Below are 24695 nucleotides of genomic sequence, written 5' to 3' on the forward strand. Positions count from 1 at the left end.
GGGCCTTGTGTGTGCTAGGAAAGTGGGTCACAGCTTCAGCCTCCATTTAAAATTTTTAATGTAACTGCATCTTTCTTTCTTTCTTTTTTTAAAGATCTTCTTGCTTAAAATTTTTGTCACAAATAATACAAAAATTGAGATTGCAACACAATTTTATTGTATTACAAATTTGTTCCTGAACTCAAGTTGGTAAGGGCCATGACAATGTCATGACTTTTTTATTTTCTCATTAAAGAAAAATTACCTTCAAGTCTAGAGAAAACATCATAAACACAAAAATATTCAAGAAGGGGCTCTGCCTTACCCCTTCTTGAGTGTATCAGAAGACAAGATAGCATCATTTTCACCTTAAATCAACCTGCAGCATTTAATTTATGAAAACAGCCTATATGTTTCAACCAGTGCTAAGGTGGAAATTCTACCAGTTATTTTTAGAGAGGAAGATCAGCCTTCTTTCATCCTTGGCTGACAAATTATGGGTCACTGTTCAGGGGCTCAGTAAGGGTCTTCCAAAACCCCTGGGACTTCCACACCTCACCTCCTATGCCTTGGGCACACTACTGAAGTCCATTAATTGTTTAGCAAGAAAAGATACATGGTAGGTATGAAACAAATAATGGACTGCAGGACAAATGCTTTATTACATGGGTTAGTAGTACTTCAAAGGTAGTCATATCAAGGAATACCTAAGTCTAGCACCATCCCAACTAATTAGTCCCTTTAAAACACTAACTTGTCTAAAGGTTTCTTTTTCTGCATAGTACTAGATCTCAAATGGAAAGACCTGCGTCCTTGCAGGTGCTTGCGAATGTTAACAGTGCCTGACAGTAAATACCCGTTCTGTGGTCTACAGCTGGGCCTCTGCTGCAAGAACCCCCTGCCACCAAGGAGGCTGCTGTTAAAGCACAGACAGTAGCCAAGGCCTAGGCTTCGTTTCAGGGATGCCTCCCTGGAACTGGTGTACTGGCAGTTCTTGCTCCCAGATGTTCCTGGAAGCCACGATAGTGTTTTTTCTGCATGCATATGTTAAAGTACTGTGCACACTATACCTTACTTGCCCAGATTCAGCTTGTTAGTGAAGTTTCTGTACAATTCTATTCTAGCATATATGGAATTCGGGTATGGTTCAAAGGATCTCATATTGTTTGCTCATTGATTCTTTGCAAGCATATGAGATAGCTATACTTAATTTACAGGTGAGGAAACAGGCACAGAGCAGCGAAGAATCTTGTCGAGCTCACACAGTTGTGACAGATGGATTCAGAAGGTGAAGTTACAGTTTTGAGTCTGAGAAGCATGAGGTTGAGGCTGAGGGGTAGGGTCTCCACGTGTAACCTCTCTGGCCAGTTAACCTCTGGCTGTGGCAGTAAGCCCTCTTCTGTGTGCTGTCTTGTCGCAGGATTCTGAAACACACCCTCTGGCCACCGTGCCACCAAGCTGCACTGCAGGGCTCACCTGGATGTACAAATAGTGCACCGCCTCAGTCATCACTGACAGCTCACTTTCCTGGCAACTGCCTTTTCCATTGCAGTCTTCATTCTAATCCAAGAGGAGCATAAAAGAATGCAAAATGCAGGCTGAAATTGGATAAGATAACCACCATCCTCATGAATCTGTGCTGACTTCCCACTCACAGGACACCCCGTCATCTACGGGAAGGCAGTGAGTAGAATGCAACCACTATTCTTCAGAAACCCAGCAAATGTAAGTTTGCTTTGATTAGAATCTTCTGTATGGCTTATAAATCTGTCACTCAAAATGCAAAACAGGTACTAAAGATAGGTGTTTTAGAGAAAGATTCCTTATCAAATCAATTTTTTCATACTACTGATCAGCTAAAAAGTGCAAAATGCATGCAGTCTAATATTTTAAGGCTTCAATGTTAATGGAATGGCTTTCTTTGTTGAACTTAGCTAAGGCAGTTTAACTGTGACCATACTATCAAAGGGAACAGGCTCTTGCACTGCACCTTGCACAACAAACACTCAGCTGCCACTTACAGGTTTTTTTTTGTCTTTTTCTTTTTTATCGGTACCAGGGATCAAACTCACAACTGCCTGCTTGCAAGGCAGGCGCTTATGCCGATAAGCTAAATCCCCAGCCCCAGCTGCTACTTACAGTTAATGATCTTTTAGGCCATCCTCCACACACATTTGTTGTCTACAGCTAATTTTTTTTCTAAACACGGTACCTTTTCTTCAGTCTTTTGAGAGTCTTACAGTGTCTCCCTCTGTAGTCTGAGCTGGCCTCAAACTCATGATCTTCCTGCCTAGGTTAGGATTACAGATGTAAACCACACCACTTAGTAGCTTTTTTTTTGAGTCAGGGTCTCACTATGTAGTCCAGGCTGGCCTTGAACTCATGGAGATCTTCCTACTTCAGCATCCTGAGTGCTGGGTTTACAGGGGTATGCCATCATGCATGGCTCATGGTAGCATCTTAAGAAAATACTTTTTTTCTTTTGATAGATATACTTAAGTGGTTTTATCCCCATGTATGTAGTTAGCATGTGATCATTTTTAATTTACAGCCTTTATGAGGAAATGTTTTTCCTTTATCAAAGAAAAAATGTTCTGGAAATAATTAGATTTGCCCCTTGAATCATTTAAGTGCTCTGGGGATTATCCTTAGAAGATTACTAATCTCTTAGTGGTTTCTATCCACGCGATATTGCCTTTAACTGAGCAAAGCCAGGATCATAAATTTGGTGTCCCTGTAATAATTAAACGCATAAACAAACACTAACACCAAACACAACTTTAATTTTGGCAGTACTTTAGTTCATTTACACTATTATTCTAATTAAATTTATAATAAATTTAAAATGAGAGGTCTTGAAGGTGACTTTAATTGATAAGGGGGAAGTACCTGAATAAAACCCAGCTAATCCATTCACACCTCCTTCAAATCAATTTAATTACTTATCTAACAGAGTCCACATACACACTCTTTGTTATCTACTCTGAATGCACCCTTGTAACTGCTGGGAGGAGTATTTTTATTACTGGTAATAAAATCATCACATTCACCATCTGTCTGCAGAACATTTCTCTGCACTAGCAGCTCATGAGCTACTTGGCAGGTGCATTCACCAATCCCGAGGGTGCTGCAGGCCTGGGCAGAAGATGCAGGACTCCCTGGGGTCCAAGGCCCAGAAAAGGGCTTTTCACACCGTTTTGTTTGTTTGTTTGTTTGTTTTGGTACTAGGGATCAAACTCATGACCTCATGCTTACTACCAAGCTAAATCCCCAGCCTTGAGTTGCATGAAGTAAATTCTACATCATGGGAGACAAGTTCTTGTAAATGAAGTTTACTTTTGCTAGAAGTTTGTTGCATTTTATTATCTTCTACGTATCTCTGCAGCATGCAAGTGTCATCACATAATCATGACACAGAGTAAGACATTATTCTAGAGGCTGAAAATAAGGCATCAAGCTATAACTGATATGTGAGATCAAGGTTACTCCAAGATGATAGTTTACTCTGTTAATTTGCACTCAGGTTCATCCCCAATCATACAAAATTTCCCAAGTCAACTAGAAAATGGTTTTCATCACACGAAAAGTTTCATTTATTTCTCTTTTTTTTAGTTAATTTTATGTGGCTAAAAAAAGCCCGTAAATTAACACAACTGGCATATATTTTAAACACATTGTCTTAAAGTTGACATTTACATGTTAGATTAGGGCTTTAACTTTCTACCTGAGGCTTGTAACGTCCGCTGCTGCTTTCCGTATGCACCTCACTCTGTGATAAGTAAAATGGTATAAATTCTACATCTACATACTTACTTGATTCTCACTTTTACTGTTTTCATCCTCATTAGCAAAGATGATGTCACTTTCAGAATCTGAAGCCGGTCTTAAAAAGAGAAATAGAGAAACGAAACCAAAATCTGTGTTATAGTTCTAGCAATTGATAATCCTAATAGAAAGCAAAAGGGGAGAGACATTACACTATGACCTCATGGCCACACCGCCATGCCGATGGGTACTTCCCCATTGAGTAAAACACAGAACTTTAAAAAAAAAAATCAGCCGGATAAAGATATTTAAAAATTTTCAAAAAACTCCCCAATTTTACAGCTAAGAGTTATGATAAATTGTATCCAAAAGGATACAATGAATGAAATCATGGCGATAAATAGGCTGGATACTGAGTGGCATGACGTTTAGTGTAAGGTCACAGTTTTTCATTTGGTACTTTTTCCTGAAACTCCAGCTGGTTCTATGCCAGGGTACCCAGACTAGGTCCTCCATGCTCTGCACAGTGGAAAGGGTTTACCTGATGGAATGACCTCCAAGGGTGTAGGAAGTAAAAGGAAGTACTGGAAGTAATTCCTGTTTTTCTTTTCTTTAGGACTTTGATCCTAAACACCTTTTGAAGACAATGGATCGAATTTAGTTACTCTCTAAAAGTGGGTCCCTCCACTTCCTTTCTTTCTTAACACGAGTAGTATGTTGAGATTTTCTTCTCTTTTTACAGGGTATCGACCCAAGGGTCTTCACACTGAGCTACAATCCCTAGACCCCTTCCCTACTTTCAGAATTTTGAGACAGGGTCTCACTAAACTGCTTAAATCGCCCAGGGCGGACGGAGTTTGGATTCTCGCACCGAGTGCTGGGATTACAGGCGAGAGCCACCAGGCCGGGCTGGGGTTGCTAAGTGGGTTTGGCGTGGCTTGGTAGGGCCAGGACTAGGTCTCTGGCGTCTCCAGCAGAGCCGTGCAGCCTTACAGGAAAGACTGCGAGAAGACGCCGCCGTGCTCGTCCTCGTCCTCGTCGTCCTCGTCGCTGCTGGAGCCCGGGCCGGCCCCGGGGAAGCGGGCGGCGGTGGCGGAGCGCTCGGCGGACGTGCTCCACTCCACCGAGCTGCTCAGGATGGGCGGCGGCGCGGCGGCCTCCACGCTGTCTGGCTCGCAGTCCTCCGCAGGTCGCCCCTGCGTGGCGCACCCGCTCGGGGCCGGGGGCCCGGAGTCTGGGGGTGGCGTCCCCGGGCCTGCCGGGCGCTCATGCCGCTCGATCCAGGCGTTGTAGTAGCGCACGATGTTCTCATGGTGCAGGCGCGACAGCAGCGTCACCTCGCCCTTGATCCTTCGGAAATGCCTGCTGGCTGGATTGATGGGGATGCGCTTGACCGCGTAGCAGCAGCCGTCCAGCTTGTTCTGCACCTGCAAGGCAGGGCCCCGGTGAGCAGGCGGCCCGTGAGCAGGCCCAGTGGAATCTGAAACAGAACAGGCTTCCCCTTTCCCCAACTCCGAACCGATGAGGACAGCTGGGCGTGCTATGATGACCAGGGGCAAATGCGACCTTCATTTTAATCAGCAATTTTTGATATTTACTTCCCTGCGCTTTCAAGTGTATATCTGTGATCTAATTTTCTAAATAATTTTTTATTTTAAAATAAAAATTTATTTTCTAAAGCCAGTATAAGTTTTCGGGTTATTTTTTCCCATAGTTAGTTACTACGACAAACTAAACTGCAAAAATTTTAACAAATCTGAAAGTAAATGATAATTCTTTTATAAATCTATGTTAATTTAAGGAATTTACTTACTTTCTGTAGCCTGTAATTACCTTATCTCTAAAATGGCATTTATACCATTTGCATCGATTGCTTGAATGGTGACTGCAAGGATTAAAGTGCCTGTCACAGCCTCATGGAGAAAGGGCTGGTAATCAATGGCCATTGATTCTGTTATACAACTAAGATTTACGGTTGATAATCTCACTATCTGCAGCCATAATAATATATTAGATAGCACAATAAAGTAATAAGACTATAAGAAAATGTTTCAAAGGCAAGACCTCACAACCTACAGACGGAGGCATCCTCACTCCAGCCCTTGATTAAATTAACTGTTCAGAACTTTTTTCCGTGGCACCCAGTCTGGGACCATGCAGCTCAACTGACCTCTCAAGGCACAACCAGAACACTGGGGAGTAGAAATGAGCTGACTACAAAAGAAAGCATCATTTTCTTGTTTGGCTCAGGGGTTTCCACTAACCCATTAAAAACATATTACAAGGTTCTCTTATATGAGAAGCCCAAAACAGAAAGAAGAAAATTAGACAGGCAAGAGAAAATAGAGATCTTTGGCAAATGGGAAGGGAACCAAGAGGTGCATGGAGGGGAGAGGGAAAAGAGGCAAAGGGTTTGAGACAAGAATTAAGGTGTGTTACGTGCATGCGCCAATCCCCCACAAGGTACTGCAAATATGGACTAATAAAAAATAAAAATTTAAAGAAAGAAGTATCCTAGGAAAAAGCAATATTGTAAGAGTTAGTTTTGGACAAGATTTTTATGTCATAATAGTGGCAAGAATACAAGCTATGGAGTAAGCAGATGAAGGTCAGACTCTAGATTCATCACTTATCAGATGTGTATAACCTCAGGCAAAGTACAGTCCACCACACTCTCAGCTTTCCCTGGAAAAATGAGGCTTACATTCACCTTACAAGAATGTCTTATGGGTGAAAGACAAGGTTAGTAGTGATACAACCTGAAATACGAAACATGCTCCAAAAACAACTGGTGTATTAAAAGGGATGGGGATAGCTGGGCGTGTTGGCCTTGTCTTTCAATCTCCTGTGTCAGTGCACAGGCCTGCTCTGGGCTGCTGACAGCTGAGTGGAGCTTGCTCCTCCAGAAGCACCTGGGGATTCATTTAATAACATGAAAATGTAGCCAGGCATGGTGGCATAGGCCTGTGATCCAGGCATTCTGGGAGTCTGAGGTACGAGGATCCCAAGTTTGAGTCTAGCTTGGGAAACTTTGTGACTTAGATCTTTTCTCAAAATAAAAAATAAAAAAGGGATGGGGATATAGCTCAGAGTGAAGGCTCTGGGCTCAATATTCAGTATTGGAAAAAAAAAAAAAAGAAAGAAAGAAGAGAATTAAACAATAAAGGATTTAAGTAATAAGAGAATGCCAAATTCCTGAGCAGACTGCCTTCCTGAGAGATAGAAGTTCAGAGAAGAACAAGCGAACTGTGGGTTCTTACAGCAAGAAACTACAGGAGATATGCAGGCCTAAATGTAAAAAGATACTCAATAGTTCTATAATCTTACAAAACATTTTCAGTACCTATAGTGAAATTAAGTTTCTTACTATCTTACATTCAAGCATCTAAAATATAAAGATGCTAGCGGACATGATCAAAATGACACTGTGAATTAAAATCCTCTCTAAAAACTATGACCTTTCTGATCAGGACACCTGGCTTGCTTAAGATTGTGTTTCTTTTACTGTAGGAAAACTAAATTAATTCTTTTTTGAATTTAAGCTGCCTTCTACCCTAAACAGATACCTGCCCATGATGGCCACCTTTATATGTGAAAAATGACACTGGCCTTACATGTAATTTGTAATGCAGCATTAATTTGGGGCCCCCACGGTTTAAAAATTACTTAAACTCTATAAAAACAGCTGAAACCTCTGTGAACAAAGGACAGACAAGAAAACCACCCAAATAGATTGAAGAAAGGAGGATCTAGCGAAACACATCTTAATAACACTAGTTCTCCATCCTGATAGAGTCAGAAAGTCTTGAAGGCCATCGGGAGTATCCAGCCATCTTCCAGGATGGATTCCATCTCTGGTCTGACCTCAGAACCCTTTTCTCCACATCAACTCTAATAGCAAACAGGAGGAAAGGAGAGCAGTTTGTTTTTTTCCTGAACCAAATCACATGAAAATGTTCTTTGCGTAGAGGTCCTGAGTGTCCGAAGCACTGTTATGATCAAGTGTTTTCAGTTAATGCTCTACAACTAGCAAGGACTCAGAGATGATGTGTTTCTAATGCACCCTGTGTGACTTTAAGTAACATTTCGAACCCCAGCAAGGTGCAGGTAGAAACAGTTTCCAACAGTCCTGCCCACTCTCAAAACAGAGGTGAGAATGTAATACGAAATGAGTCTAAAGGGGTTGGGAACAACCCTGTGCCACACCTTGATGACAGCTCCGAAAGCGCCTTTGCCGAGCAGCTGTAGTTCTTCAAACTCAATAAAATAGCGGGAAAACTGTCTCTGTGTCTCACTGAAGGATGAAGAGCTGGGCAGCTGGTTTCTAGGAATGACAGTCTCAGCGTAATCCTGGCCTCCAGAATCTGAAGATAAATAACAAAGGCATCAGAAAGACAGGAACAGCTACAGAATTCGGGGACGTGAGCATAGGAAGAGAGGCCCTGGCCATGATTTGACCTTACCTCAGTGACCCTCTAATACTTTTCCTCACTTTGTCTTCTTTAAAGTAAGTAGAAGTACATAATCACCCCATTTTACAGGTATAGGTAACTGAGGCAGAGAATAAATGGTTAAACTAAAGAGTCAGAACTCAAAGCCAGATCTCTCAATCTAGCCTGATTGCTACTTGAGCGCCAGCAGGAATATCTAGCTACGCATCATCAGGGGTGACGTGATAGGAAAGGTGACTTGGCCAGGAATGATGGTACATGCCTGTAACCCCAGCACTCAGGAGGCTAAGAGCAGGAGGATCACCATGACTTCGAGACCAGTCTGTCTACATAGTGAGATCTTGTCTCAAAAAAAGAGACCACTAAACACCTAAAGAGGTGACACCAGTAGACACTCACTCCATCCGTAGGGACTGAAAAGTTCAGGGTGAAGACAAAGTCCCACAGACAAAGGGACTGTTCATAAATGAATGGGTGTACGTAAACCTTGGTATAAAATAGATAAAATAAATAATAAATAATCTACATAGCCCCCTCCAGCTTGAGGTTTTCGCATATTTTCAAAATAACTTAATGTAGAACAGGGTATCAAAAAGAATAGCGATGACTCACCTTCAGGACTCTGTTCCACTAAAGGCATTTTGGGCTGCGGGTTTATAAAGCTGTGTTTCAACAGCTGCTGAGGGCTCCACCTCTCCTTGTCATCCAGGCAAACACACCTCGGGGAGAGGAGAGGAGAAAACACAGAGTAAATGCACAGCCTTTAACCATGGCTGTCCTAAGATGACCATTAGTGGCACCACTTGTCCCTAATTATAAGCGATATACTGGAATCAGCTGTCATTACGAGTTCTGAAAAATGTATACCTATAAAGTGGTGATGGCAGCTGTCATAAGGATAACATTTTATTTTATTATGCCACAGCACTAAAAAACAAAGCACTCCTGATTTCACACTCAAAATAGCAAGAAAAATTCCAATAAAATCATTTGTGTAAGATTTTGTATTTCCCCTAAATTTAAAATTAATTTTCATTATATCAAAAAACATACCTTCTCTATGCAAATATTAAAACATTACCGATAATGACAGACTTTGACCAAAATCTCTCTCTTTCCGTTTCTCCTCTCCTCTTAGTGTGTATTCTAACAAACCTTTTTGTACACACTCATATACATAAGCACAAAAACAATTCTAAAGTAGGTTTTTTGGAGAATGATTATTTTTTAAACAACATTATTCTATATATTTTCTAACTTATTTTTCCATTGCACTATGTGTCCCACAGGTTTTTCTATGCTAGTCCATCAGTATTTAAAGTTATTTTGTTTTGTTTTGTGTAATGAGAATTGAACCTTAAGGCCTTTGCTCTGAGCTACATTCCTAGTCCTTTAAAAAATGTTTCTTTTAAAAATCTAACTGAAATGGACTTCTATTTAGTTAATCGAAGTGACTTCTATTTTATTTTGATACATCTTCCCCATGGTGATTTACAGGTTCTTCAAGCCAATATAAATATTTCATAAATATTTGGCCATTTGGATATATTCCTACACAATACCTCAGTAGTATCTTTCAGCAAGAAAAACACTGAAGAGTAAAGACTCAACACAGTTAACCAGGTAGAATGAAAATCTGTTCCAAATACTTGTTTCTGAAGTAGAGGCACCACATCTGTTCCATTAAGAAAACCATCTCTACAACACAGGATGATTTTTGATTTTTAAGTAGGGCCTAGAACACTTATCTGCTCATGAGGTGCTGAATGGCAGAGCTAAATCCCCAGCTTATGCCATGAACTCATGGGGTACAGGTTCCAGAAACTCAGCTTCCTTCCCATTGGTCCTCACAAAGTATGCCTCTCTGGGTGGGGCAGGCTGGCACTTTAGTTGAACCCAGGTACTTTTCTCTTTGGCTTCCTTCTTTCACTGATCATTTCCTTGACATGTTTCAGGAAGTTATCGCGACTCTTTGTTTAATATGCTCAATATGCACATTATTTAACTTGCTTGTTTACAATGCTAACGGCATGCTGGATAACACTGTAGACTCTTTCTGTTTTGCCATGGTGACATTTGTGTGGCATTCCTTTTTGCACAGTACCCATTCTCTTGAATTGCAGACGTTACCCTTTTGGTAGATTTCTATGTATGTGACCAAAGAAACAACTCCACGTTTTCTAAAAGGTTCCCCTCCTCTTTCCCTTTGTGTTCGTCATATTGGCAAATTACTAGAAGACGGTGATTCTGGCCAAAAGGCTTTTTATATTTTGGTACTGGGAACTGAACTTGGGACCTTGCACTTGCCAGGCAGACACTTGTATCCCCGGATCGCCTTTTAAAATTTTTAGACAGGATCTCACTAAGTTGCTCAAGTTGAGTTCAAATTTGTAATTCTCCTGCCTTAGCTTCCCAAGTAGCAAGGATTACAGATACGTGCCAACATACCCAGTTAAAGATCCTTTCCAAATTTTTGTATAGAAATGGAACTACCAGACTATATTTACACGTTTTCCTACTCTTGGAAATTTTCCCAAGTTTTCACTCATTCAAAAAAATAAAAATATAAAAAGCTGCAACAAACATCCTGGTCATGCCATGTGTGGCTTTAGAAACACATTATCCAACCCAACTGAACTGTGACATTAATGTAACTGGCATGACAACAGATCAGGGCAGAAAAACTTTTATACCTACCCAGAATGAATTCTATTTTTAAGAGATTTTTAACCACTAAAATCTCACTTAAAAAGATGCAAGTCTCTGAAAGAACCAATAATTTTGGCAACACAGTAGCCATAAGCAAAAAGGCAAATCAATGGCCCCTTTGAAGCAAACGGAACAAAGTCTGGGAATGTCCACCCTTCTGCATCGTTCTCACTACTGAGGCTAGCACTAAGAAGTGGCCTTGAATCAGTCAGTGTGGCCGAGGGGCGCACACTGTCAGTGGAAGCACTTTATAGATGTGAACTCACTCGACCCTCCCAACAATCCTGAGCTATCAGCACTTTACCAAGAGGAGACTCCAATCAGTTTCAGTCCTTAGCCAGGAAGGCTGCTGCACACGGGTGGCTCTAACATCTGAACTCTTACCCGCAGGGTGCTCACCAAGCAATGAAAAGGTCTCCACAGATGAAAGGTAGCTACACTTCTGTTCTCTGGGGATGGACAGCAAAGGTAACAAAACAATACCCTGCAGCTCCTTCCCAACCAAGCGCAGGCCATCAAAGCACTCTTGGAAGAGAGGAACACAGGAAGAAAGCAGAACAGATAAAATATTCTAAAGGACAAGTACGTTAAAAGAATGAGAATCAAAGCTGATTTCAAGTTCAAAATTGACAAGCATGTTGAGCTATTTCTGTAAGGACAGAACCTGAAAAATGGATTCTATTTAAAACTCCTGTGCTTTTAAAACAATATATAATTACTATTGTTCATTTTTATTTCATTACTCTTGGCCAACTATGAAAGCCAGAAAGCAGCTCAAATTGAAATTTTTTTTGGTACCAGAGATTGAACTCGTGACCTCACACTTGCCAGGCAAACTGACATCTTGAAGATTTCCATCAGTGACTCCATTACCTACTGTTCATTTCAGCCAACCTGAGTGCATTTAAATATTTTTAAAGTTCCACTGAGTTTAAAAGATATAATAAAATGTTCCTTTAAAAAGTATTGGAATTTTATATATTTATTTTAAGGAAAGAATATAGCATGCAGAATCAAGGCAGCCCCTTTTTGGTAGATTACGTTGATTTTGATTTCATGGTTCATAGAAACTACTTCACTTAAATATAGTCATATGGTGCTAATGACATAGACATGTTCTGGGAAATGTGTCACTGGGTGATTCTGTCATCCTGGAAACAACGCAGAATGGATTTATGAACAAGGCTAATGTATCACTAGGCAATATAATATCATCATGTGTGCAGTCTGTTGACAGAAACCTTGTTATGTGGCACCTGTCAAGCACAGGGACTTTAACACTTGCAATGGGTGAGAGAGTGAATGACAGAAGTGACATTAAAGACCAGGTGAACTGGCAACTGATAGATGGGACTAGGGAAAGAAATGTGAAGACAAAACAAAATAAATATAGAGAACAGACCAAGAATATAAATGTAAGGATCAAAGCAAAAAGAGATGAAAGGCAAGAACAGGAAAAAGCCAGTCCTGGTCACTTGTGTGGGAAGTCTACACCAGGGAAATCTGGAAAAATCCAGACCGAAGGGATCTTATGCCCCCACTCAAGAGAAACAGAGAGGACTCATCTCGGGCTTGGACCGAGAGCACATGGGGCTACAGAAGGAGATGATCCGTGGAAGGGCTTGACTGCACAAAGACATCAGGCCTAAGCAAACCCCTCAGTGAAGGAGCCTCTAAACTGGAAACCACCTGGGTTTGTGCATCACTGGGACATCTGAATTCACAGTACTGAAAATGCTCTGGCTAGAGCATCCTGTAACATGGCTGAGTGAAACGGCCAGTGAAGATGCATGGTTGCAAGAATCAGGGTCAGAATCACAGTGCTGAAGGCCAGGACTGACCTCTTAGAATCGGAGCACAGGTGGACACAGAGGGTCTTTCAGCTGGAACACTCAGAGCTCTTCCCATGTAGCAGTCTCTACGGAGACTGGAGGAGCAAGGAACACTTCCTTCCTGCGGCATCCCAGGAAGGCTCTCAAAAGTAGTTTGAAAATCAATTACTAAGCCCAAGTATGCTTAGCAGAATGTGGCAGTTAAGGGACGAATGGACGTAAAGAGGAGAAGGACAGAGAAGGTTAACAAAGGGCTGGGAGAGCAAGGAACTAACCCTTGTCTTGTTCTTGCACTGCAGTTTCCCTAGCACTTAGGTGTCCGGCACACCTGAGCAAAACCAAAAGTGCAGAGCTAGAGTGCAGCCGGAGGAGTCTAGACACTCACTTCCTGAGGAAATCCTGAAAGTCAGCCGGTAAGTCCCCGGGGATGGTCACGGGATACTCTTCACACTCCTGTCCTTGGCTGAGGGACAGCAGCAGGAGCCCAAGGCGCCAAACGTCCCCTTTCTTTCCCGTTTTATAAGGCAAGGCGTTGTCACTGAAACGAACTCGGGTTTGCTCAAACACATCCTCCTTGCAAATGTCTGCCAGGCGCTTAGAAATACTGTAGTCAGTAATCTTGATAGTGCCTTTGGCATCCACCAAGACATTTGATGCACTCAGGACCTTGTGCACCACAGAGTTGCTGTGCAGGTAATCAAGGCCGGACAAGAGCTGAGCTGTGTACTTGCGAAGCTGATGCATGGGGATGGGGCCGGAGTGGCTCAGGTGTGCAGCCAGGGAGACCCCACTGACATGCTCCACTAAAATGTCCACCACGATGGAGTCATCTTGCTCCTTGGAATTCATCGCAAAGTAGCGCACTACATTTGGGTGGCTCAGTTTTACCAGGGAGTTGAATTCTGTTTCTGCCCCTTGAATCTGGTAAGGAAAACAAAAGTATTTTCAAATGAGATGGTAAACCAATGTTCCCTAAAGGCAAACCTTTCTAAATGGATGGTTCACCCAATAGCTTATAAAGATGGGAAAAATATAATTAATTCTCAACCTGAAGTTCAAAACATAGGTGTTCAAATATTAAAAAATTAATCTAGTTTCTCTCATTTTTTTTTAATTAAGGGAAAACTAAATTAAAAAATAACGGGACATATTATAGTAACTTTTTTGTTGTCCGATTAACCTGACTTGAACCCCAGTATTGCTCTCCCCATCTTGTTCTGATTATTATATATTCTATTTTGTTTGATAGTACCAAGTTTGAGGGTATAGGCAATCATTTTGAAGGCAATAAGATATACTATGATGCCCAATATGGATTGACTATTATCCTTTTTTTTTGAAGTCCTGTAAGGTCCTCAGTGTAGGTTTTATTGGTCTTGTTCTGTACTGTTTTGATCAATTCTATTATACCTGATGATATAGACAACCCAATTTAAAAATAGCAAGAAGCACAATGGTAACCACTTTTGATCACCTGGTATTCTATTTTTTTTTTTTTTAATTTTTTTTTTGTCTTTTTCCTTTTTATCGGTACTGGGGATCGAACTCACGACTGCCTGTTTGCAAGGCAGGCGCTTATGCCGCTGAGCTAAATCCCTAGGCCCCTGGTATTCTATTTTTGCATCACGTACTATGCCCACCCTTCTGTTCTAACTGACTCTGTTTTGCTTAGCCACATTTGGTTTTATTCTCTTCAAAAAAGTAATAAAAACCGTGAGAGTAATAAAACCCTAAAAGTCTAATTGTTACTGTAAAAAAGAGAGGAAAGTAAGGTGGACTAAGGGATATAACTGCAGGTATGTTCGAGTGTATAGGATGGAAAACCATATAACAGCTTTTGTTGGATCACTGAACGGAACTGTCTCCAATTTTACTGTATGAATGTTCACTTTATATGCTTTAATTTAGTGATGTGGACAACTGTTTCTGGGAAGATAATATGTAACCTATTAACTGGTGATTTCGTACTGTATATATTTTTTTCTAGAAATACTGTATTATTTGTACCTTTTTACTGCATTTTTTAATGTCCTTTCTTTGTTTTTCTTCTCTCTTTAAATAAAAAAAAATTAATACAAAGGAAAAATATAGATAATAGATAAATATTACCTATTATTTCTACTATCACCAATCAAAAATAAGTTAGAATTCTGGTATTTACATCTATTCCCCAACCCCCAGCCCCCAGTATTGGGGTCTGAACTCTGGGCTCTATCACTGGGGTGCATCGTCAGCCTTTTTTCTTTGCTTTTGAGACAGAGCCTTGCTCAGCTGACCAGGCTGATGTTGGACTTGCCATTTTCCTGCCTTGGCCTCCCGAATAGTTAGGATTATAGACTCATATTACATGGCTGGCTCAGGTTTTCTTTCTCTGTGTAAGTAAACATATCCCCCCCAAATACATACCTCATCTGTAGTTTCATAACCTCTTTATCATGTAACATGCAGCTGTTTTCCTTAAAGTGAGTATTACAAATGAATGTTGAGATTCTCTTTTGATCCTAGCACAGTAAAAACAGAAAAACCTGCAATCTCTCAAAAATTCCGTTTTGAAGCAGTATTTCAAAAGTAGGAAAAGTACCAATAATTTCAAAAAGCACTATTATGAAATAGTAGTTCGTCCCATTTGGACAGATGGTTAGCAGTGCCATAAGGCAGTCATGCCGAACCTGTGGCACGCGTGTTTGTAATCACCGAAAGCTCTAAAGGTTCGCCATCACTGCGGCACAAGCGCTGAGAGAGCACAGAAAGAAAGCAGCTGCAGGATTTTTGGCTATGTTATGAAAGTTCTCAGACAGTGAATGAGGGGCTCAAAAACTCTGGTGAAGATGCTGATCCCCCACAATCTTCCTTGGAGGATTGGATTTAGCCTCCTTGGAGGCTAAAAAGACCTCACCTCACTCTGGACCATCTACGTAAGATGATCAAAAACAGAGCTATTTTGTGTCCCCACGTACGGTCCACGATCAGACTTCTGCTCGGGCGGCCATGGCGGGTGCCTACCTGCTTTTTGCACTTATCAATCTTCTCCTTTTCTTGACTGGTGAGGAATGGACCCATTTTTTTCTGCCACTGAAGGACCCACTCATACAACAAGACAAAGCTGCCAGTGGCTGTTTCCAAAGCATTGTAAACTAATTTTCCAAGCTGTTCATCGCTCCCTGCACATTAGACAGAAAAGGCAATGAAATCTCACTGGTATGTGTTCTGTAGAGAAAATTAAGGAAAAGCAAAATACTGTCATCTACTCAACAATGGATGCCATGTGCTATATATGAAAAATAGGATTTTATGTACTACACGTGCTTCTTAACTTATTTGTATTTTTATTTTCTGGTACCAGGAATTGAACTCATAACCTCACACTTACCAGGCAAGCATTTTAGCCACTGAGCTACATCCTCACTTTTAATATTTAATATTTAATGTTTTAATATTTAATAAACTCTAACATATAAGTTCTTATAAAGAGACAAGAATCAGCAATGAGATTTTAGTATCTGTCCAGACAGAGAGAATGATGGCTGTTAGTCACACACACGTGACTTCCTAACCAGTTCACTCTGCTGGCTTTGTTGGCTGGTGTACCTCACCCAGCTACAGTTACCACAATGGCGGGAACTGGGAAATAGAAAACTGCCAAAAAGATGATTCCATCACTGTGATGAGTGTGCACAGTAAAAATCATTTTTAATAACTTGAAAATGTAAAAACATCAATGATTTTCTAAATACAAAATTTGAATACATTCAGTAAACACAAACGGCAATGTTTTAGAAGGAAGCAGAAACAATCTAAATTTAAAACTAGGAAGACAGTCACATTTATTTAGCACCAGGTACGTAGTTTCCACTTGTACTTGGAACACTTTAAATTTCTGTAGCATCAAACATTTTCTTAGAAAAATTTCCATTTTCATCAAAAACTATAATAGAAAATTGCCAAAAAGTGGAAAGAAAAAATATCAATGTTTTGGTTTATTTTTTACTTCCTTCTACTTTCTTTCTCTACAAATTTACCAAGTAATAGCATATATTGCACCCTTGGCATTGCTGACAGCGTGGAGTTGTAGACCAGATAATCCTTTCTCATCGAGGCTGACTTGTGCCTGGCCTCTGGCCACTGGAGGCCAGCAGCTCCTCCACCATGGCCTAATCATCAGCCACATCTGCAAGTGCAGAGGAAGCAGCTCAGTGGAGTAAGCTTCCCTAGTGCGTGCAAGGTTCCAGGTTCATTGCCCAGTACTGGAAAAAAGTCCGCAACTATCACCAAATATCCCCTAGGCTACTGAAATATCCCCACTTTTGAAAATCACTGATCCATAAATCTATCTTTTTCCCTCAGTGCATAATGTTGGTGACAGATCCCACTTTGATTTCATAATGAAGAAAAAGTTTATTTATTTATTTTTGGTACTGGGGATTGAACTCATGACCTCGTGCTTGCCAGGCAGATGCTTACACCGCTGAGCTAAATCCCCAGCCCTATATTTTTACTTTAAAGAGAGAAAAAAACAACCAAAACAAAGTTTCAAAACAGGTTAGTAGGAGAATTACAATAATTAATACATTGCATATTGTTGTGTTCATAGTAGTTATTCAGAGTACTAGATATAGACATATCTTGTCCAAACAATGTTAGCACAAACATTTCTTTTCAATGAACTAAAAGAAAGTAGCTGTATCTTAACTATCTTGTGTATATTTTTTTCTTTTCCCTTTCTTACTTTCCTTTTCCCCGCATCCAAAAAAAAAAAAAAAAAAAAAAAGGTAAGGGGTACCAATAGTTATACTTTTCACTTGAAAAAGTGCAAAATGAAGTTATCTATATGTAGAAGACAAAGTAGTCTTGGCAAAAGTACTTTAGAGAAATATGGCTGAACAAGCTTTACTTAGCCTTTTTAATCTAAGAAGCAGTTTTTACTTCAAACAGATGCTGATAATTTATAGAGATTTTAATTAAAATGATCTGTTATAATAACTAGAAAGTCTTAGTTGTAAGGTGGAAAATATCCTGCTGTTTGAAATTCTGTCAGTCAAAGTAAGCAGCCTAAGAAATGTGTCCACCAGAGACATTACATATTCATAGAATGGAAGGGGATATCATTTATATAACATCTAATTAAATTTCTGTGTTATACAGTACAGTCTTAATTATACAGTTCAATGGTTCACACTTCTCTGCAGTTCTAATAATTTTAAACTGAAAAACAAACATTAGTTGATTTTCAAATATTTCATTATTAAAAATTTAAAAATTAGTTGATCTTTTATTTTTATTTATTTATTTATTGTCTTTTTCCTTTTTATCAGTACCGGGGATCAAACTCATGACTGCCTATTTGCAAGGCCGGCGCTTATGCCGCTGAGCTAAATCCCCAGCCCCTAGTTGATCTTTTATTAAAAAATTCCTAGAAAATTGTGACATATTTTAAAAACTAGATCTACTGTGAGAAATCAAAATAATTTACTAGATGGTTTTACAAAAAAATTCTTCAGTTGTAAAGCTGTAATAAAGGTGTTAACCAACGTCAATCTATCTAATGAGTACTGTTGAGAATAAGAGACCATGTTAATCTGCCTTCCTGATTTCCCTGGTTAGTAAATGTAGGGAGTTTTACGTTGCCTTCCAGGAAGCTGAAATGCCTCTGAGTTAAGGACAGCCTCATATCCACAGCCAGGCATCTCTACCCTGGGTCTCAAACCTAGCCAGTTGTTTGCAGCCTTGTGTGCAGATTCTTTTGCTGTTCGGCCTGGTGAAACACCCAGGTCACAGATTATTCAGACGTTGGTGTGATGCTGGCTTCTTCTCCCTCCACCTGAAGCCTGCTCCCCGGCTACTCTCGTTCTTATCCATATCTCATTAAAGAAGAAGGGGAAAAGATGCTAAAAAGAGCAAACTCTGTATAGATCACATGGCAACTTGTTGGCTTTGGTAAGAAATTTCATGGAACTGAAAGTTAAACTGCCAAACTTACTGTATGCAAGTAAGCCCTATACCAAGCAGTGCTCTAACTACATGGCTGAGAAAAGAAGGCATCCATTTAGAGCAAAGGAAATAGAGACTGAAAACGTCTTTGCGTGAGAGTGGTACTGGGGATTGAACTGAAAGCCTACCATTAAGAGAGATCCCTAGCCCTTTCAAAAATACTTGTTTTAAAACAGGTTCTTAGTTCAGTTGCCCAGGTCTGTCCTTAAACTTGCAATTCTCCTCTTTCAGCCTGCTAAGCAGCTGTGACTATAAATGTGAGGCACCACATCTGGCTGAAAAATTAATTTTAAATATAGCAAATAAAATCCTAAAGTGTGAGACCAGGGTTACTCTAAATAGTCTTTGGCAGACAAAACTGTTAAATAGATACACAGAAAATACAGTCGTTTTCCTGGATAGATACAACATGCCAAACAGGAAAACACCAAGCAGATGAATATCAGCCTAAGAAAATGAGATCTTGTCTTTAAAGGTCACAGGCAACAGAAGAATTAGCCAGAGACTTCTGGGAAGATGGGACAGCAGGAAACAGCAACAAATCAACTCTCTAAGATTCAGAATCCAGGCACAGTATAATAACAACTTGTGGAAAAAGAGGAGGGAAGTGGATCCTTGAGACCCAGGAATGACCTGAAGACAAAATTGGAGCTCACAAAGAAAAGGAGGGGGCAGCCTGCACTTACCCCCCAGCTCCCAGATCACTGCAAGGGAGAGAGGAGGATGGAATTTACAGACACAGTGCGGCCCGGCGAGGGCCCCAGAGAGAAACACACCTGTCAAGAGAGCAGTGACTGCTATGTGCTACAACCACTGGCGAATGACTCCAGTTCAAGGGACTGCCATGTCCCATGGAGAGGGTGCCTGGCCAGATGCTATTTTAGGGAGAAGCCAACCGAACTGAGGACTAAGAGCAGCCATGGGCTGGCTTCATCTTAAGGTACCCACTGTTGAAATCCTACAGGTACTGGGTAAGGTACATGAGATGTTCAGGGTCGGGGAGCCATGGTTAGGTTACAAGAAACACCCAAAGTAGGGTAGGCTGAAAGATCCAGGCCCCTTGAGCCGGGCGTGGTAGCTCATGCCTGTAGGCAGGAGGATCGTTGAGAGTTCGAGACCAGCCTGGGCTACAAAGTGAGCTCAAGGCCAGCCTGAACTGCATAGTGAAACCTTGTCTCAAAAAGACAAAAAAAAAAAGATCCAGGCCCCAGCCCCACAACCAGAGGCTAGGATCAGTCTTGGATTTGAAAGCATGGCAATCAGCCTCCACCCTCACCCTCCTGCAAACTTGACCGGATCATCCAGCCCAGATCTGGGCTCTGTCTGCCTCCTTTGTCTACCACTGACAGAGAGAAGTGACTGAATTGGACACTGCCACGAACTGCAGACCCCAAAAGACAATTACAGACCTGAAATTACTGAAAAATTTCTTTTTTTCTTTGTTTGCTTTCTCTCTTTTAGATTACTGTTTTTGTTTTTTTCATGAGTGTGAACATTGTTTTTAGTTTAGTTTTGTTTTTTTCTTCCTTTTTCCCCTCCTGTCTTCAGTTTCCCAAGGCTTGGGTAAAATTCCTTTGTCCTTCAGCCTTGCTTCTCATCTCTTTCTCTTCTATTTTTTTCTTCTTAGCCCTTTTAAACTTTCTCCCCTGGGGATAAAATCATTCTAGTGAGTAGATATTTATTATATGTAATTTTATGATTTGTTTTAGGTGTTGTTATATAACTACACAGCTCTCATACCTGTGGTTAAAGGTGGAATAGTAGTTACAACAGTTTTATTATTTTCTAGACTGTGCTTAATGCTATTGTTACTACTGATTGTTCTACTTTAGACAAAGTGATATAGTTGTTGTTGTGACCAGTTGTTCTTCCTTGCATGCCATCACCAAGGTTTTCTGGTGCTCATAAACAATACCATAATCTTGTACCAAAGAACCAGGTGTTAGGCCAAATAGGCAACAACCTTTCATCTCTAATAAATTAAAGAGGCAGGATCTTGGGACACACTTAAAAGCCAAAAGGAATTTATGCCTAGAAGACATATCTGAAAAGTAGTCATTAACTAAAGAGGTCCTGATAGTAGTAATACAGCTACCCACCATAAACAGTTTATAAGCTGCCACACAGAAAACAAATAAACAATAACAAAAATAGAAGACGAGACAACACAAAAGGAAGATGCAACCAGTAACCCCCAACTTGCCCAAGGCAAATCAAGGGGGCACTGAAGTGGAAGAAATAAAAAACTTCCCATCTTAATTTTACGAATGGTGCCAGTATAAGTAACAGATCAATAAGTCTCTTGAAAAAAGCCAAAACAGAGATAATTAAAGAGATGATGACCACAATGAAAGAAGAGATCAGCAAATCTAGAGTAGATATTAGATTAAAAAAAAAATAGAGGCACTTAGGAAAGACATGGAAACCATGAAAGTCCAACTTAGAAAAGAATTGGATTCTATAAAACAGACCCAAATATAAATCCAGGAGATTAAAAGTTCTATTAAAAGTATACAAGCAGAGACAACCAATGTGACAGTAAAAAGCAGATCTAGAAGACGGGATTGAGGTTGGTGATCATCAACTGAAAGACTTCTTAAAAATAGCAAGGGACCATGAAAAACCAATCCAACAGCTGCTTGATGATGCAAAGGCTAAGACAAGAATAAATGGTATCAATGGAGAATCAGAAGACAGCACAAAGGACATTATAAATCTCTACACAGAAGTAACAGCAGAAAGCTTCCCAACTATGAAAAAAAGAATGTGACATACAATTAAGGAAGGCATACAGAACTCCAAATAGCCATGATCAGAAAATATCTACACCAAGGAATATAACAGTCAAGATTCCAGAAATTCAACACAAGAAGAGAATACTAAAATCTGTTAGAGAAAAGAAACCAATCACCCATAAAGGAAAGCCCATCAGAATCACAGACGCCTTCTCAAGATCACAGGCAGTAAATTCATTTTGCTATGTATGTCTTATCAGCATTAGACTCACTATTAAGTAAGAGTCTTATTTCAACCATTTTTTGTTTCAAAAAGTTTACGAGATCACAATGATAATTTTAGAATTATCTTTGGGCTAACAATATTTTCAACACTACTGACTGGTTTATTAGTAACGTCTCTTTTTTGCCATGAAGAGCAGGAACTAAAATAAGCAAGGAGCTGCTTCAGTCTTCCTTCAACCACATGGGTTTACACAGTGTGGTGTTTTTCTAAGCTGCTCATTCATGTTTAAACTCAGCCATTACAATAATTTAAGGGAATTTAGCTGGTTTACTCACCAATGCATCTCCCCTTGTGCACCATGAGCTGATCAGGACTACCCATACTGAAATACAGGATTTCACAAGAGCCAGGAGAATCTTCACTACTGCACACAGAATACTGACGTTCTCGCCTTAAAAATAAATTTGGATAATGTTTTTCCCCCTTTAGTTTAAGATTAACATAGGAAATTCTTGCTCCTCCATTTCCACCTGTTAATTTGCCCACTCACAATCCAACATCTGTGTCTACTCGGAATGAAGCAGAGGGTGCTACTGGGGAAGCCGTTCAATTCCTTGACTTTTCATTGTTGTTTTCCTCACGTAAGCCTTATAAATCTCTAACTCTAGGTTTGCGCTGCCCAATACAGTAGCCACCAGTCACTCATGACTGTTAAATTTAAATTAAAATTCAGTTCAGGAGTATTAACTGCATCTAATATTCAGTCACTATACACATCTAGGGGCTACTGTATTGGACAGCATAGATACAGAATATTGCCGTCACCATAGAAAGTTCTACCAGCCAGCAGTGACCTAGATTAATTCCACCTGTGCTCATTCCATGCACATATATATCTGGAGGTTTACAGCTCCTGTGAATGAAGCCTAGTTTCCCACTTGGCCCCCAACCTTTGAATGCTTATTCATTCTCTTACTCGCCTTTGGGAGATACTTCCTATCAGTATTCCCTTCCATGACTTCTCTGAAATACTCAACCCCAACCCCATCTCTATTTCTGGATGAGGAGCAAGAGCTGGGAAGCTATATTATTATTATTGTTATTGTTGTTATTTTTGGTACTGGGGATCGAACTATGATCTTGTGCTTGTCAGGTAGGCACTGTGCCTCTGAGCTGTATCCCTGGTCTGGGAAACTAGATTATAATGCAAAAATAATAAATTGGGAAGGGACTTGTAGTGAAAGAAGGGAGAAACGTTTCTTCCTTAATTAAAAATTGTTCTCTTTTTATTAGTGTAGCCTTGTGATATATAATAAATACATTCATCCCGAGGAACTCGTACATATACATATCACGTTTTGGTCTGTTTTACTTCCTCTTTCCTTCCCCTTCCTGCCTCCCCTCCCCTTCCTCCTGTCTTCCCTCATTCCTCGGTCTCCATCTCTTCTCTACATAGTCTACCTTCCTGCTTCCTATCATGAAATAAGAGGACAGCTTCTCATGGTTATGGCTGGACACACAGGAAATGCTCTGACGAAGTAGCTGAACAGATGTCCACAGAGATCACCCTCTCTAAGTATCATCTTAGTTTTTACATTCACTAAAAACATGAAGCTGTGAGGAATACACTCTACAATTCCTACTGTTCCTCCTGCAAAGTAACTTGGCATTGGCTCCCGTTCTTTTGGGCGGAGGAAGGACCGCGGGGAACACCTTCAGTTCTTTTCCTTACTTTCTTCTCCCAGATCCCGCCCATCAGTTGGCCTTTTCCACATAGGTTCACTCTGCCCCCATCCCCACACTCTGCCCTCAGTCCTGCGCCACCCACCCACTCTTGCTCTTCCTACTGAATCTTCTGCACTTGCTGTCTGCAATTCCTGTACCTTCTAGATGCCCCTTATACCACTGTAATGTTAATCAAAGTATCACCTGTCTCCCACCTACTCTCAACCCATTGTTTTTCTTTTCTTGATTCTTTGACTTTGGCTGGTGAAAAACAGGTGAACTCCCTCAGGGTCCTAGCTCCTGCTTCTAACTGGCCCTCAGCTACCATCCTCTTTTTCCATTTTCCTTGCGCTTTGAGGTCATCTCCATCTTTCTTCTCCTGAATGCACATAACATTCTCTGCTTCCAATCCTGAGCATCTCCTTCCCCAAACTTGACAAAACTTTATTATCAGTAACAAAACTATGCTTCCCATGTGTCCACATAATTTAACCAGGGCAAATACCTAGTATATTGTCATTCCGTTTAAATTTCTACCTCTGAAGTTATTTGTGCAAACAGGAACATTCTGACATTTATAGAGAAAAGGATAAAACAAAGGTTCAAAATAATACCCAGGGCTTACATAAATTATCTATAAAAACCCCTCCACATCAATTCTGTCCTTCTAACAGACAATGCTAACGGTCATTGTAGTCTAAGTCACCTTAATGTCCTCTCCTGTGAGTGAATGCTTAGCTTTATGGTGTTTTAGAATATTAATCATCTCATTATGACTGATTCATACAAACACAGGGTTAAGAATTATAATTAGGATTAAATGAAAAGTAAACATAATTTTAAAAATGACAAATTTGGGACATGGCTCATAGGATAGGTTGACTGCAGAAGTAATTCTTGAGCATAAAATCAGAGTTTTATTAGAGTTTGAAAAGAAAGAATAAAACACAAAATCCAGAATTACTGATTATCTTCTGTTTTCACCTAAAATATTGACTGATCTGTCTTTCTGTCTGTCTGTCTATCTAGAATGTTCACACAGTTTACTTCATACTCATAAAGAACTGGGTTTATAAGAACCTTTTGGTTTATTTGTTTGTTCACAAGTAAAGCAGATTCTGACCTTGGTAGGAAACTCCTCCCAGTGTAAACGAACCAACACATGGGGCTTGCCATCAATAGTCTATTCTGAATATGGAATATTCATGAGGTTTGAAATAGAAACACTGCTTATGTTATCAGTTTGGCCAAGCAGTTGTGGCATTATCTAACCTACTAAGGATTA

At 40.3% G+C, this 24695-nt stretch overlaps 1 protein-coding gene across 3 annotated transcripts in view; it reads right to left on the minus strand.

Moving 5' to 3' along the window:
* Eif2ak4 (eukaryotic translation initiation factor 2 alpha kinase 4) overlaps positions 1-24695 on the minus strand; it is a 110699-nt gene that overhangs the window by 46759 nt on the left and 39245 nt on the right. For all 3 annotated transcript variants that reach the window (XR_010048015.1, XM_003475680.5, XM_063250295.1), the window contains exons 7-14: positions 22021-22136; positions 15740-15897; positions 13122-13657; positions 8808-8914; positions 7951-8108; positions 4738-5171; positions 3793-3862; positions 1456-1539 (exon numbers count right to left, since the gene is read on the minus strand). Coding sequence is in view for 2 of the 3 variants with exons in the window: in XM_003475680.5 (XP_003475728.1) it covers positions 1456-1539; positions 3793-3862; positions 4738-5171; positions 7951-8108; positions 8808-8914; positions 13122-13657; positions 15740-15897; positions 22021-22136 (1663 nt within the window). In the remaining variant the exon portion in view is untranslated. The remainder of the gene's footprint in view (positions 1-1455; positions 1540-3792; positions 3863-4737; positions 5172-7950; positions 8109-8807; positions 8915-13121; positions 13658-15739; positions 15898-22020; positions 22137-24695) is intronic.

Source organism: Cavia porcellus, unplaced genomic scaffold (genome assembly GCF_034190915.1).
Source record: "Cavia porcellus strain 051 isolate PalLab524CR breed Dunkin Hartley unplaced genomic scaffold, mCavPor4.1 scaffold_6, whole genome shotgun sequence".
NCBI classification, from domain to species: Eukaryota; Metazoa; Chordata; class Mammalia; order Rodentia; family Caviidae; genus Cavia; species Cavia porcellus.